Source organism: Thalassophryne amazonica, chromosome 15 (genome assembly GCF_902500255.1).
Source record: "Thalassophryne amazonica chromosome 15, fThaAma1.1, whole genome shotgun sequence".
NCBI classification, from domain to species: domain Eukaryota; kingdom Metazoa; phylum Chordata; class Actinopteri; order Batrachoidiformes; family Batrachoididae; genus Thalassophryne; species Thalassophryne amazonica.
The window spans coordinates 86,496,534-86,513,924 of record NC_047117.1 but is presented as its reverse complement, the minus strand read 5'-3'; the positions used below and the strand labels follow the sequence as shown (position 1 = coordinate 86,513,924).

Genomic DNA, 17,391 nt, shown 5'->3' with positions numbered 1-17,391 from the left:
TGGACCTCAGTGCAGATTTGAGAACAGTTTTGCTCTTTGTCACTTCAATCAAAATGTGCTTTATGAGGGCACCGCATCTGAACTTTCTGTAGTAAATCATGGGGTGCCTCAGGGTTCTTCTTTAGGCCGACTACCAATTTCAATTCATATGGAACCACCAGGTAAGGCTGTAAAAAATTATGGGATGGCTTTCCATTGCTGTGACGATGACACACTATCGTTCATGCTTGTCAATTCAGATATGGTTTGTAATATTGCCAAATTAGAAGGTTCGTTAGGGGCACTGGAAAACTGGATATCAGGCAACTAATGTCCTGTTGCTAAATGCAGAGAAGACACAGATGGTCACTGGCTCAGACACACATCAGCATGAGCAAATGACAGTGACTGGATCTCTGTTCACTTACTTTCACATAGCTAACCTGTGGTCAAATTGCACTGTATGAATTTACTGGCAGCTCTGTCATGGTGTTTATAATGTAATGGTTTAATTATCGCTCTCACATGCTGTTTCATTTTTAAAGAACTATTTTAATGTTCCTGATGTCTTTAACCACGATATAACAACTGTGTTGACATTACTACACAAACACATTTACTGCAATTATTCCAAACTCAGCAAGACTATGGAAACCAAAGTTTGTCCTGTGATTTGTTGTAACCAGCCAAATAACCTGATTTTGCTGCTTTCTCTTGGATAATTATCAGGTAAGTGTAACCATTAAGCCCACCAAAATCTGTTTTTCTATTTTTCCTATATATTGACATAATTTGTAAGTGACATAATTTGTTAAAGGGCAAGATTTACCTCTCATTTGAATATTTAGCAATTAGTTGATGTACAATTCAAAAGATGGAATTAAGAAATTTTAGGGGAAAAGTCAAAAGTGTAAATGGGCTTAATTGGTACCATGGTACCATTTAAGCCATACATGATAAACATACGTACATGATAGTGCAGTAGATAACACAGAACAATGAATCAGTTAATTTAGTTTCATTTCAGGCACTTCAGGCAATTCAATTAAAACTAAACAGCAATAAATATATTAGACAACAGTGAATATGTTTTACATTCATATTTACATATTAAAATTTACATTTTATCTATTTATCTCTATCTGTCTGTCTGGTAAAGTAGATCAGTAATTTAAAGTCACACAGTGAACTGTTAGGCTACTTTAAACACTTTTGAACAGAAAAATGTGTTTAACTTGTACTAGAGGAAATTCTCTATTGAAATACATGAGGTGGGCTTAAATGGAGCATGCTGGGCTTACATGGTTCCACTATGAGGAACGCTTAAAAAAGACAATGCTTTCCTTTCAAAATGTAAGATATGCTCACAAAACTATGCATGGAGCCTAAATATAGTCTGCATCAAACATTAAAGCAGCTACTACTGTGCACACATTCAGAAATATAAAGTTTTTGTCATTGAATATTAGCATGTCCTTGCCATAGTTTGCTTGCATTTTGACGGGCTGTACCATTTAAGCCCACCTGTAAAAAAAGTTAATTTATGAAATTAATCAGCTCCATAGAACAATTTATGATGCATTTATCTAAATATCAATGTTAAATGAATAACAAAATGCTTAATATTTGTAGGTGACAACCTTAGTTCTTGTGGCAGAGTAGCATTAACAGGGCTGTTAGCATGAGATCAGCTATGTTTGCTAGCTCATAAAACTCATCTTTCCATTTGAAGGGAAATCCTATAATTTGGCAAAATACTATTTATCTATAAATCAAAATTTGTAAATTTACCTCTTTATTTGACAATAATAATGTATTTACCAAAGATATGGCTAAAATTTTCTGAAAATGAATGAAATCTGACAGGTCCCAAAACACAAATGTGTTTGGTTGTCTTCTAGTCAGGGGTCCCGAGACTTCATACTTTGAGGTGGGGCTAACTCAACAATGGATTGTATGCAATAAAAAGTCATAGAAGTAACAAACCATTTGACTGGATGAAGTAATGGATGGCAAAATATATATTTTCCTTTTTTTGTAAATTGACATCAAAGCTGAAAGTGGGCTTAAAGGGTGCATGGGTTTAATGGGTACACTTATCCTAGTTCTCCTTTCTGAGAATCAAAAAATAACTTGTATAAATCAGTCCTATAATGACAAGACCCAACAATGACAGCAAAAGGTAAGTTAGCTTTAGCCAAGCCACATACTTCAGTAGAGGGGAGTTTGCTTGGTACTAGTTTCAATTGTACAAGTAGCAACACCCTGCTGTGACCTGGGAGCATGCTGGGACCTGAGGCATGTACTCTGTGCATTGTGTTTTAAGAGGAAAAAAAAAAATAACAGCTCCCTGCATTTTCTTTTCACTTCACATTTTCTCTGGCCAGGAAAGGTTTACAATCATCATACACATACAGAATACATCCATGAATCCTAAAATGGATACAAAGACACAGAAACATAAGAACAGTGACAAAACACAGAACTTACGCAGTCCTCCGTGGGGGCCCATGGGGGAACGCCTGCAGACTGCGGGGCACAGTGCTATAGTGCATGGGATGTCCCATCCCATAGTCAGGCTCATCAAACCCCATACTGCGCTGATCATCCTCCAGACCATATGGCTCTGGGACAAACCTTGGGATGGATGATATTTCCATACCACCTCCCATACGGCCGACCTACAGAGGGGTACAGGTTAGCGGCCAAAATGTAAGGGTTTGTGGCAGATCTGTTTTCACTGGACCACATAAAATGGAATTATTATCCCACTCAAACAACACCTGACCTTGGATCAGCCCCCAAAATGTACTGCATATGGTAAGAATTGGGGCTTGCATGTTTCTGAAGGTGAGGGTGAGCATTTAAAATACCTGTGGCTGAGCTGCATAAGGGTCAAGCTGGTTCCTGCTGTTAGCTCTGTAATTTGGATCCAGAGTTCTGTAGCCTTCTGGATGGATAGGTCTGGAACGAGCATCCATTGGAACACTTCTGTTGAGGCTTGCATAGGCATCAGGTGGGGGACCACCACGGTAACCATCATCGTAACCTGTTGGTGGTCCATAGTGGTAATTACGAGGCACGGTGTGTGTGGGGTAGTCCATGGGTACACCTCGTGCAGGGCCTGGTATATAGACCCTGTCTGGAGTGTATCCCCCCATCCCCGTTACTGAACCTCCACCATCCAAATCTGACAGAGAGGCGATGACTGTTCGGGTGATGGTGGGCTTTACTGCTTTCTTTCCCTAAAAGAGCAGGAAACAAGTATGAGGCAGGATACAGCGTACGCACACACACACACCTTTAACATACAGTGGGGTAAAAAGTATTTAGTCAGTTCCTGATTGTGCAAGTTCTTCTACTTAGAAAGATGAGAGAGGTCTGTAATTTTCATCATAGGTACACTTCAACTGTGAGACAAAATGGAAAAAAAAAGAAAAAAAAAATCCAGGAAATCACATTGTAGGATTTTTAAAGAATTTATTTGTAAATTATGGTGGAAAATAAGTATTTGGTCAATAATAAAAGTTCATCTCAATACTTTGTAACATAGTCTTTGTTGGCAATGACAGAGGTCAAACATTTCCTGTAAGTCTTCACCAGGTTTTCACACACTGTAGCTGGTCTTTTGGCCCATTCCTCCATGCAGATCTCCTCTAGAGCAGTGATGTTTTGGGGCTGTTGCTGGGCAACATGGACTTTCAACTGGCTTGGCCACTCCAGGACCTTGAAATGCTTTTTACGGAGCCGCTCCTTCGTTGCCCAAGCGGTGTGTTTGGGATCATTGTCATGCTGGAAGACTCAGCCACGTTGCATCTTCAATGCTCTCACTGATGGAAGGAGGTTTTGGCTTAAAATCTCATGATATATGGCCATGTTTATTTTTCCCTTAACACAGATCAGTCGTCCTGTCCTCTTTGCAGAAAACCAACCTCAAAGAATGATGTTTCCACCCCCATGCATCACAGTAGATATGGTGTTGTTAGAATGCAACTCAGCATTCTTCTTCCTCCAAACACGATAAGTTGAGTTTTTACCAAAATGTTCTATTTTGGTTTCATCTGACCACATGATATTCTCCCAATCCTCTTCTGGATCATCCATATGCTCTCTGGAAAACTTTAGACGGGTCTGGACACATACTGTCTTCAGCAGGGGGACATGCCTGGCACTGCAGAATTTGAGTCCCTTTCTGCTTAGTGTGTAGCCTTTGTTACTTTGGTCCCAGCTCTCTGCAGGTCATTCATCAGGTCCCTCCATGTGGTTCTGGGATTTTTGTTCACCATTCTCATGATCATTTTTTTAGGAATCCGCTAGGTTAGCGTAGCTACTAGCTCTTAGCCGATTTAGCATGGCGGCTTCCCTGTCTCTCCCGCACTTTTCTGCTCTGGGTGTGAAATGTTTAGTTATTCCTCGGCCTCCTTTAGCAGTAACGGTACTTGTAATAAGTGTAGCTTATTCGTAGCTTTGGAGGCCAGGCTGGGCGAATTGGAGACTCGGCTCCGCACCGTGGAAAATTCTACAGCTAGCCAGGCCCCTGTAGTCGGTGCGGACCAAGGTAGCTTAGCCGCCGTTAGTTTCCCTCTGGCAGATCCCGAGCAGTCGGGAAAGCAGGCTGACTGGGTGACTGTGAGGAGGAAGCGTAGCCCTAAACAGAAGCCCCGTGTACACCGCCAACCCGTTCACATCTCTAACCGTTTTTCCCCACTCGACGACACACCCGCCGAGGATCAAACTCTGGTTATTGGCGACTCTGTTTTGAGAAATGTGAAGTTAGCGACACCAGCAACCATAGTCAATTGTCTTCCGGGGGCCAGAGCAGGCGACATTGAAGGAAATTTGAAACTGCTGGCTAAGGCTAAGCGTAAATTTGGTAAGATTGTAATTCACGTCGGCAGTAATGACACTCGGTTACGCCAATCGGAGGTCACTAAAATTAACATTAAATCGGTGTGTAACTTTGCAAAAACAATGTCGGACTCTGTAGTTTTCTCTGGGCCCCTCCCCAATCGCACCGGGAGTGACATGTTTAGCCGCATGTTCTCCTTGAATTGCTGGCTGTCTGAGTGGTGTCCAAAAAATGAGGTGGGCTTCATAGATAATTGGCAAAGCTTCTGGGGAAAACCTGGTCTTGTTAGGAGAGACGGCATCCATCCCACTTTGGATGGAGCAGCTCTCATTTCTAGAAATCTGGCCAATTTTCTTAAATCCTCCAAACTGTGACTATCCAGGGTTGGGACCAGGAAGCAGAGTTGTAGTCTTACACACCTCTCTGCAGCTTCTCTCCCCCTGCCATCCCCTCATTACCCCATCCCCGTAGAGACGGTGCCTGCTCCCAGACCACCAATAACCAGCAAAAATCTATTTAAGCATAAAAATTCAAAAAGAAAAAATAATATAGCACCTTCAACTGCACCACAGACTAAAACAGTTAAATGTGGTCTATTAAACATTAGGTCTCTCTCTTCTAAGTCCCTGTTGGTAAATGATATAATAATTGATCAACATATTGATTTATTCTGCCTAACAGAAACCTGGTTACAGCAGGATGAATATGTTAGTTTAAATGAGTCAACACCCCCGAGTCACACTAACTGTCAGAATGCTCGTAGCACGGGCCGGGGCGGAGGATTAGCAGCAATCTTCCATTCCAGCTTATTAATTAATCAGAAACCCAGACAGAGCTTTAATTCATTTGAAAGCTTGACTCTTAGTCTTGTCCATCCAAATTGGAAGTCCCAAAAACCAGTTTTATTTGTTATTATCTATCGTCCACCTGGTCGTTACTGTGAGTTTCTCTGTGAATTTTCAGACCTTTTGTCTGACTTAGTGCTTAGCTCAGATAAGATAATTATAGTGGGCGATTTTAACATCCACACAGATGCTGAGAATGACAGCCTCAACACTGCATTTAATCTATTATTAGACTCTATTGGCTTTGCTCAAAAAGTAAATGAGTCCACCCACCACTTTAATCATATCTTAGATCTTGTTCTGACTTATGGTATGGAAATAGAAGACTTAACAGTATTCCCTGAAAACTCCCTTCTGTCTGATCATTTCTTAATAACATTTACATTTACTCTGATGGACTACCCAGCAGTGGGGAATAAGTTTCATTACACTAGAAGTCTTTCAGAAAGCGCTGTAACTAGGTTTAAGGATATGATTCCTTCTTTATGTTCTCTAATGCCATATACCAACACAGTGCAGAGTAGCTACCTAAACTCTGTAAGGGAGATAGAGTATCTCGTCAATAGTTTTACATCCTCATTGAAGACAACTTTGGATGCTGTAGCTCCTCTGAAAAAGAGAGCTTTAAATCAAAAGTGTCTGACTCCGTGGTATAACTCACAAACTCGTAGCTTAAAGCAGATAACCCGTAAGTTGGAGAGGAAATGGCGTCTCACTAATTTAGAAGATCTTCACTTAGCCTGGAAAAAGAGTCTGTTGCTCTATAAAAAAGCCCTCCGTAAAGCTAGGACATCTTTCTACTCATCACTAATTGAAGAAAATAAGAACAACCCCAGGTTTCTTTTCAGCACTGTAGCCAGGCTGACAAAGAGTCAGAGCTCTATTGAGCTGAATATTCCATTAACTTTAACTAGTAATGACTTCATGACTTTCTTTGCTAACAAAATTTTAACTATTAGAGAAAAAATTACTCATAACCATCCCAAAGACGTATCGTTATCTTTGGCTGCTTTCAGTGATGCCGGTATTTGGTTAGACTCTTTCTCTCCGATTGTTCTGTCTGAGTTATTTTCATTAGTTACTTCATCCAAACCATCAACATGTTTATTAGACCCCATTCCTACCAGGCTGCTCAAGGAAGCCCTACCATTATTTAATGCTTCGATCTTAAATATGATCAATCTATCTTTGTTAGTTGGCTATGTACCACAGGCTTTTAAGGTGGCAGTAATTAAACCATTACTTAAAAAGCCATCACTTGACCCAGCTATCTTAGCTAATTATAGGCCAATCTCCAACCTTCCTTTTCTCTCAAAAATTCTTGAAAGGGTAGTTGTAAAACAGCTAACTGATCATCTGCAGAGGAATGGTCTATTTGAAGAGTTTCAGTCAGGTTTTAGAATTCATCATAGTACAGAAACAGCATTAGTGAAGGTTACAAATTATCTTCTTATGGCCTCGGACAGTGGACTCATCTCTGTGCTTGTTCTGTTAGACCTCAGTGCTGCTTTTGATACTGTTGACCATAAAATTTTATTACAGAGATTAGAGCATGCCATAGGTATTAAAGGCACTGCGCTGCGGTGGTTTGAATCATATTTGTCTAATAGATTACAATTTGTTCATGTAAATGGGGAATCTTCTTCACAGACTAAAGTTAATTATGGAGTTCCACAAGGTTCTGTGCTAGGACCAATTTTATTCACTTTATACATGCTTCCCTTAGGCAGTATTATTAGACGGTATTGCTTAAATTTTCATTGTTACGCAGATGATACCCAGCTTTATCTATCCATGAAGCCAGAGGACACACACCAATTAGCTAAACTGCAGGATTGTCTTACAGACATAAAGACATGGATGACCTCTAATTTCCTGCTTTTAAACTCAGATAAATCTGAAGTTATTGTACTTGGCCCCACAAATCTTAGAAACATGGTGTCTAACCAGATCCTTACTCTGGATGGCATTACCCTGACCTCTAGTAATACTGTGAGAAATCTTGGAGTCATTTTTGATCAGGATATGTCATTCAAAGCGCATATTAAACAAATATGTAGGACTGCTTTTTTGCATTTACGCAATATCTCTAAAATCAGAAAGGTCTTGTCTCAGAGTGATGCTGAAAAACTAATTCATGCATTTATTTCCTCTAGGCTGGACTATTGTAATTCATTATTATCAGGTTGTCCTAAAAGTTCCCTAAAAAGCCTTCAGTTAATTCAAAATGCTGCAGCTAGAGTACTGACGGGGACTAGAAGGAGAGAGCATATCTCACCCATATTGGCCTCTCTTCATTGGCTTCCTGTTAATTCTAGAATAGAATTTAAAATTCTTCTTCTTACTTATAAGGTTTTGAATAATCAGGTCCCATCTTATCTTAGGGACCTCGTAGTACCATATCACCCCAATAGAGCGCTTCGCTCTCAGACTGCAGGCTTACTTGTAGTTCCTAGGGTTTGTAAGAGTAGAATGGGAGGCAGAGCCTTCAGCTTTCAGGCTCCTCTCCTGTGGAACCGGCTCCCAATTCAGATCAGGGAGACAGACACCCTCTCTACTTTTAAGATTAGGCTTAAAACTTTCCTTTTTGCTAAAGCTTATAGTTAGGACTGGATCAGGTGACCCTAAACCATCCCTTAGTTATGCTGCTATAGACGTAGACTGCTGGGGGGTTCCCATGATGCACTGTTTCTTTCTCTTTTTGCTCTGTATGCACCACTCTGCATTTAATCATTAGTGATCGATCTCTGCTCCCCTCCACAGCATGTCTTTTTCCTGGTTCTCTCCCTCAGCCCCAACCAGTCCCAGCAAAAGACTGCCCCTCCCTGAGCCTGGTTCTGCTTGGAGGTTTCTTCCTGTTAAAAGGGAGTTTTTCCTTCCCACTGTAGCCAAGTGCTTGCTCACAGGGGGTCGTTTTGACCGTTGGGGTTTTACATAATTATTGTATGGCCTTGCCTTACAATATAAAGCGCCTTGGGGCAACTGTTTGTTGTGATTTGGCGCTATATAAAAAAATTGATTGATTGATTGATTGATTGATTGATTTTGACCCCACGGGATGACATCTTGTGTGGAGCCCCAGATCGAGGGAGATTATCAATGGTCTTGTATGTCTTCCATTTTCTTACAATTGCTCCCACAGTTGATTTATTCACACCAACCTGCTTGACTATTGTAGATTCACTCTTCCCAGCCTGGTGCACATCTACAATTTTCTTTCTGGTGTCCTTCGACAGCTCTTTGGTTTTGGCCATGGTTGAGTTTGGAGTCTGACTATTTGAGGCTGTGGACAGGTGTCTTTTATACAGATAATGAGTTCAAACAGGTGCCATTAATACAGGTAACAGGTGGAGGACATAAGAACTTCTTAAAGAAGAAGTTACAGGTCTGTGAGAGTCAGAAATCTTGCTTGTTTGTGGGTGACTAAATACTTATTTTCTACCATGGTTTACAATTAAATTCTTTAAAAATCCTACAATGTGATTTGAAGTGTACCAATGTTCTCACAGTTGAAGTGTACCAATGTTGAAAATTACAGACTTCTCTCATCTTTCTAAGTAGAACTTGCACAATCAGGGACTGACTATATTTTTTTTACCCCACTGTATGGCTATGACAGTACGCACACTCTGATTGGCTGATGTCCAGTCTGATATTTTCCCGTACCAGACCATTACCATGATAATCGGTCCAGATTGTGCATCAGATTTGTGACTTTGTTTACAATTTTCACGATGTGAAATAAAGCAAAACAAAAAGCGAACAAAGAAATTATGAGCGATGAAAAGGACCATTCTCCGTATGAATTTTATTGCACTGACGAGTTCAAATTGGAGGAATTAACAGCAAATGAGCTCAAAGTGGACACGCAAAATGAAAACCAACAAGATGAAAACAGCTCTGGACAGCCATATAATAAACAAATTATTAACCTCACTTGCTCAGCCTGTATGGGAACATCAGACCTCTTAATAACCCTTTAGCATTATATTTAAATCCGAGAAACCAATAAATTTCAGTGTAATCTGAAGCAAAGGAAAAATCCCAGTAAAATGGAAAAATACATTCAGAAATAATTAATGCCTGTTGAAAGGGCAAAGGTTTCCTGAAATTGATTTTTACCTAACTTTTGCAGTGATGGTGTGGTTTGGAGATTCATTAAACATCCTGAAAGCCCCACAATTCTAGTCTGTGCACGTAAAAATTTCCCAATTTAGGCCTGAGACAGATCGTCTGACACTGAAACTGACTAAAGTCCAAATCTGGGCTCCTGCTCAGTCAGTCTATAGTCTGAGTGACCAGCTTACACAGAGGGAGAGAAACTGAGAAGATCCTTTCTTCTAAAAAGACAGAGTGTGTGTGTGTGTGTGTGGGGGGGGGGGGGGTCATCTTTAACAAAAGCTATTCTATATTGGGGGGGGTGGGGGTGACAAGCAGCAGTTTCTATTCTGTCAGTTTGAAGTGGCTGACTTGACATGAGACAACAAAATTGTCTATTTATCATGTCCATCACCAAAAAGGGATTTTTAGCTATAAACAATGTTTTTAAAGAAGGCTGGTGACTTCTATTATCTTCCTCAAATGGGGCAACCCTTTAATGATATAACCATAACTCCAAATAGTTTAAAATAATGAGACAAAACTCATTTATAACTAAGTGAGAAGTTCATCACCACACACAGGAAGATTAATTTCTTCTTTAACTTCTCGTATTTTAAAATGACAGCATGAACGTGTTTCCCATCAAAGTTGTTCTGCCTGAAGAAACCACTTCTACATCTGTTTAAAAAAATAATAATAAGTGAGACTTGCTGCCAACGTTTGTGGAAATAAAGACGTCACAAATCAACTTCCATCAGCAGTTGGGAAGGAACACTATTTGAAGACTACTCGAAAACTACTCTTGTTTTGCAACTTGTCAAGGATACTGGTTAGAATCCAGGAGCACATGTTAAAGTGCTGCTGCACAATTTTTGTGTTACCATGGTTTCATTGTGTCGTGTGGTTCCATCATCACTGGTCTCCAATGAGATAACAGACAGAGACTCTTGGGGGTCTTCCTCCATCGTGAAGGTCTCCTGTACCATCTGACCAGACTCCATCCTGAACTACACACGTATACAGAAATTAATAACAATAACTTTGCCTTTTGATTATTGTGGGGGACTGACACAGTTAAAACTCTGATGTCCGGATGCTTACGTGATGTGTCCCGTTGATGTAACACTCGTTCAGCGCGAGCCTCTCTATGGCTGCATCACAAGGAACGCGTCCGTTCTACAGGGAGGAAGATATTCGTATGAGGAGATGTGACACAGACTGCTCAGCATACACGGAGGAGTCTGCATGCGACAGGAAGCGTCACATTACCACGGTGGCTGAAATGAAGTGCACGGATACGTCAGGTTGCAATATACTGCAGCACAAACACTTTCACATACTCATGAGGATGAAAAATGTGACACAACCTGTTCACAAACAAAGAATCAAACACCTCTCCTGGAACGCAAGAGCACATTAGGAATCAGAAACGTGCAGGTGAACCATGTTTCCTTCCACCAGAGTGACTTCAGTCCAACTTTACATTTCACTTACGTCACATGATCGTCTAATTAAGAAGAAAAAAAATGCTAATAGGAATAATATGGTAGCCAGAATGGCCATGTCAAATGAAGATCGCTATAAGCAAACATCCAAACATTAAATCTCATTCTCACCTGCTGCATGATGGGAAATTGTAAAGACTTTACCTTGAACGCAACATGTGATACTAGCTAATAATGGGAGGTAATGCTGGGAACTCAAGGCCTCTGAATACAGAGTTTGATTGGGGGGGGTGACAATTCCGACTCAGTAACTCAGGAAAAATTTCTGAAATCTGACATCCTTCCCCAAATGGCAGCTCATACAGTAAACGTTACCCAGTGCATTGCGACCACAACAAATCTTTCACACTGCTGAAGCATTAGCATAGCTTTTGCACCACTTCTGCAGTGCCGTTCCTTCCGCTAAATGAGGCACGACAGCCGACGAGTGTTTGTTGTTCATCTAAAACCAAACCCCCCACAATGTGCATCAAATGGGCCGAGCTCAAAAATGACATAATATAAAGTTCTAATGTCCCACTTCTGAGGTACCCTGAATGCAGCATAAAGCTGGAGGAAACGCTGCAGACGTTCATGCAAATTTTAGCAGTGTTGGTCGTTGTGACTTTTTAAAGGTGCGCCACTGCTTGCAGAAAGGCAAGAAGCAGAGCGAGTACTGTTTTTCTTCACTGCAGCCTTAAGGCCAAATTCTGTTTCAAAACGGCCGCGGATGTGCACAGCAGCAAAGAGACATGAGCCAGGGGACATGCGCACACTTCTGCAGATATTTGATTTTGATATCATGTGGGTAAAATTAGATTGTGATGATTTAATAGAACAGAGTGTCTCAGTACAGTCAGAGGATAATGCTACAAAAATGTTGACCTCTCTCCCTGCTGCTCTGCTTTTTTACCCTCTAATTTTTTTCTTGGTCTTAAATCTCACTCAAAAATACTTTCACTTGTCACAGCATATAATTTTATTCACTTGATCTCTTCCCAACAGAAACAGTGCTTTGATAGATGTACTTCAATCTGAGAAAAAAAAAATATTATATATATGTTCCCCCATTGTCAATTAAAATGCAGAATAAATAATGTGTTGCTGTAATTTTTTAAAGTTAATACTAGCTGTCCAAATTCAAAACAATGGATAAATGGAAAATATAAATGAGTGCAATGTATACTATGAATATCTCATCATGAAGAAAAGAAGAAAAATGTGTGAAATAAAAGGTGTGTGAGAATCACTTGGAGAGGTGATAGTCTAGTGGTTAAGCGTTGGGCTTGCAACCAGAGGATCCTTGGTTCAAATCCCAGCCTGAGCAGAAATTCACTAAGGGCCCTTGGGCAAGGTCCTTAATCCCCGAGTTGCTCCTGGTGTGTAGTGAGCACCTCGTATGACAGCACCCTGACATCGGGGTGAATGTGAGGCATTATTGCAAAGCGCTTTGAGCGTCTGATACAGATGCATCAGATGCATTACCAGTGATGACACCTAATCTCGCAACCGATACACGATGTGTGCTGGTCATGTGATTCCAGATCAAACAACACAAGCCTCGACACAGGGCTTCAGTGGAAAATCCAATCAGTACCTGACAATTTTGAGGACATCACCACCAACAGACCATTGCGAGCATGCAGACAAACAGCAGAGACGATAAATCGCAGCCTGTGTTGTACACTTGCATACTTATCATTGGAGAAGACAGACATTTTCCCTGATAGAGTGTCTAGTATCAGAGCCTAAGGGATTTAAAAAATGTAGAAGGTATGAAAAAACATTATAAACTTAACGTTCTCGACCATGCACCAGAACTACAGTATGGAAAGAAACACAACTGACAATTAATACGCTAAGATGAAGGAACAACAAAACAGAGTAATGAAAAGAAAACAACAGATACCATTAGACCAGTGGTGTCCAAAGACATTCCAGACGAGGTCCAAGAGGGTGTAGGCTTTGTTTGTAACTACTGACTCCACTGATGAACTCATCCCATCTGCTCAAAGTGATGTTAATCAGTGAAATCACCTGATGGCGTCAGTGGTTACACAGAAAACCTGCACCCTCTTGGCCCTTTCTGGAATGTCTTCGGACACCACTGCATTAGACCAAGAGTGGTATGGGTGTGGTACACTTCCCATTCCATCCACAGGGGAGCTCTATATGTCTTTACTGCAAGCTGCTGTGTGGTTTAATCTCCAGAACACAAAATATCTCACAGCAAACCAGAAGCTCCGACAGACAAATATGCTAGATCTTATCTCTGAAAAACCATAATCGGCTTCCAAAGACAGAAAAAAGATATTTGTAGGAGAGGTGACTTTTAAAAGTGCGATTCAGACCAGGTCACGCTTTCAAATTGCAGGTTAATTAAAAATCAAATCGTTTCAGCCACAAGAGAGGAGAGTAGAAAGCACCGGGAGGACGCGAGCGTGTGGGAACCTGTCAGTAAAGACTCAGATCATGTTGTGCTGCCTGAGAGTGGCAGAGGCATGACGAAGCCTTTGGCTGTCACACGCACACACACACGCACGCACGCACACACACAGCAAAGATAAGAACCAGTGTGGGCTGCACCTCTGTCTCTCACGTCAACATGCCTTCTACCTGTATTGTGGCTGCTTATCATTTGCTCATATTACTTGGGACTGGGCCCAGTAAATGTGTGCATACATGCAATGAAACAGAATGAACGAGAAAGTGAACAGGGGAGATCCTGACTGTTTACGAGGGTCTGTGTGTGTATCTGTTTATTCATGCGGAGCAAAGACTGAGCATGTCAGAAAGGAAGAGAAATGAAACAGTACAAGTGTGATGTCACTAAAACAAATGTTCTCTCCTCTCTCTCTCTCTCTCTCTCTCTCTCTCTCTCTCTCTCTCTCTCTCTCTCTCTCTCTCTCTCTCTCTCTCCTCTCTCTCTCTCTCTCTCTCTCTCTCTCTCTCTCTCTCTCTCTCTCTCTCTCTCTCTCTCTCTCTCTCTCTCTCTCTCTCCTCTCTCTCTCTCTCTCTCTCTCTCTCTCTCTCTCTCTCTCTCTCTCTCTCTCTCTCTCTCTCTCTCTCTCTCTCTCTCTCTCTCTCTCTCTCTCTCTCTCTCTCTCTCTCTCTCTCTCTCTCTCAAGGTATCTTAGAGAAGGTTAAGACAGAATCAGAAGGCACAAAGTTCAGCATTTTGGACATCAGATGAAATGCCGTGTTTCAAACAAATCCTGCATACCCTCTAGAGGGTGAAGCGTGGTGAAAGCAACAAAAATGCTGTAAGGATGATGCTTCTCTGCCCAGGCATTGTGAGCCTTATTCAGATGAATGACAACATTAAAATTCTGGAGGAAAACCCAACATATATGGCAAGAAAAAAAAAAAAAAAAAAACACCAACTCATGAGACATCAAGAACAACGCCAAATCTACAAAGAAATACAAAAACCCACAGAACAATATTAATATCCTGAAGTGGTTCAGTCACAGAACACATTTAAATGCTTTTGGGAACATGTGGTCAGATTAGGAAAACACCCATTTAGTTGCAATATCTGCTCAAACTGGCCGAAATTCAAGGTGTTAAAATTAGGACATATTGTAAATATTTGTTTTCACCTTAAAATTTAAGAACATTGCAAAATAATTATTATTTATATAATTATTTTGCAATGCTCTTAAATTGACTTTTTCTGCAACTGAGACCAAAACAATGAAATCCCACAGAGATTGGCAATGGAATTACTGAATAGTTAGATATCTAAGAAATCTTACAATCCCTTAACAAACAAACACATCTGACCAAAGCAACATAGTATTTGCTCTTGATGGTGTCCACACAACGCTCACCACAAAAAAAAAAAACATCAAACATCACTGAAAACACACACATGCTCAGGAAGCGTTAAGACCAATACGATGGATTACAGCGGGATGTTAGGCTTGATGGAACAAACGATGACGGGAGGAGAAGTGAGGTACCATGAAGGCAATGCAAGATGACCAAAGCACGAAAGCTGTGAGCTGCTGAACAGGGTACAAATTACCTCCTCAGGAAGGCTACGGTGGACGACTTCTCATTTGTTTCTTTGACCAATTCAGAAGTGAAGTACTAAGGTCAATATGCATGACAGCAACGCATTTTCAGTTTCACGTCACCACTGGGTGTAGTGACATACAGCATCAGCAACTGCAGCGTAGAAGAAGCCCAGCGTGAATAGTTTTTACCTTGTAAGCGGAAAGCCTTATCTGGGTTTTCCGTGTTTCTTGAAAATAATAACAATGATAAATTTGATGCCAATTTGTTGCGATTCAAGCACATCACCTGACCATAGCAGTAAATTCAGATAATCAACTTCTTTACTTACACTCACAGAAATATTTACCCTAACTTTTAAGATTTATGTAATTTTATTACATGACTAATTCCCATTTACTTTTTTAGATAATTTTAATACAAACCTACCAAATAAACCTTACATGATGCATATTCATTAATCGTATGTATTTGAAATGCATAATCCTCAGCTTTATCTATTTAGTATTAATAAAATATAATTACTCTAAATCAATAATAATGACAGTATTTATTTAAAATACATAAAGTATATTGTTTGAATTGCATAATAATTATGTTACCCATAGATAATTATTATGCATTTCAAATAAATACGCACGTCAAGAGACCAACTTGTCTAAAACCCATTGAGGAGGTAGTTTTCCCGCTGTTTTACTGAGCGTGTGCTGCCATACAAACAGCGTAGAGATGGGAGGAGGGTGACCATGGAGCTATCTGATGAACGTGCTCAGGTGAGCCAAGGTGACTTGTTGATGAAACATGTTAACTGTGGAGCTCGAGAGGGGGCGGCGGCATTTGTTCCATGTTACCTGCATAGTGGGGAGGGGGCGGGACAGGGTACCGGCACATGACATCCGCTCCTCCTCCAGAGCTCGGCTCAGCATCTCAAACTGCCTCTCCTGCTCCTGCACCGAGGCCAGCAGGGAGGCTGTACTCGCACACTGCTCCATTCACACACTGAGAGCAGAGCACAGGACAGGACCTGGTCAACACCACAGAGCAAGAACAGATCCAACCAGCTGTGGAATGTAATCAGAGGACAGGCAGTGGCAGGAAATAAAATAAACAAATTAGCTGAATGCACAGATATTTAAAAAAAAAGATGAGTCTGGGGTGCACAAACAGAAGTGTGACTAAAGTAAAAATAAAGCAGGAGAAAATATATGAGAAAGCATTTAGGAAGATAAAGGAGAAGAAGCAAAGTTCAAAAGTGTGACAGAACCATCGTAAGAAACCAGAAGATATAACGATGAGTGTAAAGCTAAAACACACACACACACACACTCTTACTGTGCTTAAATTAAGGGTGAAACTTGCATTAACACATGGATTAAAAACCAAAACCTCACTTTTCCAGCGCCACCCTTCACCTAGTGTGCAGGATCAAAAATAGAAGTGAAGACAGATGAAGCGTGTATGGATCTTGTTAGCACTTCTTCAATCCCAAGTAGGAGAGAAAGTGAGGAAGGAACAGAGATGTGTGAGAGCTCCCACAGTGGTTCAAGGTACCACTGTGACAAATTACGTCAACTTTTTTCATTTAAAATAAATAAATAAAAAAATAAAAAGCACTGCAGCAATTCTGGAAAGTTTGTTATGTGCAATAAATATTAAATAACTGTCTGTGCTGGTGATAACACAGATTACACTGGTTAACACGATTTAACACGATGGAGCCTCTCAATGGATTTTGGGTAAGTTGGGGGTTGCTGAATCCAAATCTGGTGTTAGTTTTGGCCAATCACATCACATTTTTGAGATATGAAGTGTTGCACACCTCTTCAGCACCATAAACGATATTACGGCTCTTGTTCACATTTCGCAACCCTAGTTTAAAAGCTATGCCTTTGAAGCTGCTTTTGTGCAAAATTAGTGGTGTCAAACCCATGAGTGAATGAGCAACTTTTGCGTAAGCCATCAATATGGAACACGATGTGATAGAGGAAATCTGAGCTCAGATTCAGAAACCCAAAATCACCCTAAATCATTTCTCAAACTCTATGCATTTTTTTTTTCTGACCAGTGTTATATATTATTTGTACATGAAAATTTAATAATTTCTCAAAAAGCA

At 40.6% G+C, this 17,391-nt stretch overlaps 1 protein-coding gene across 6 annotated transcripts in view; it reads right to left on the bottom strand.

Annotated features, from left to right (window-relative positions):
• Positions 1–17,391, bottom strand: part of ctnnd1 (catenin (cadherin-associated protein), delta 1) — a 61,950-nt gene that overhangs the window by 27,724 nt on the left and 16,835 nt on the right. For 4 of the 6 annotated variants that reach the window (XM_034187329.1, XM_034187327.1, XM_034187330.1 and 1 more), the window contains exons 2-6: positions 16,130–16,277; positions 10,876–10,950; positions 10,656–10,781; positions 2,853–3,224; positions 2,470–2,660 (exon numbers count right to left, since the gene is read on the bottom strand). In XM_034187329.1, coding sequence (XP_034043220.1) covers positions 2,470–2,660; positions 2,853–3,224; positions 10,656–10,781; positions 10,876–10,950; positions 16,130–16,270 — 905 coding nt within the window. In that variant the 5' untranslated portion in view covers positions 16,271–16,277. The remainder of the gene's footprint in view (positions 1–2,469; positions 2,661–2,852; positions 3,225–10,655; positions 10,782–10,875; positions 10,951–16,129; positions 16,278–17,391) is intronic. The other 2 variants (XM_034187332.1, XM_034187331.1) reach the window with 1 other exon arrangement.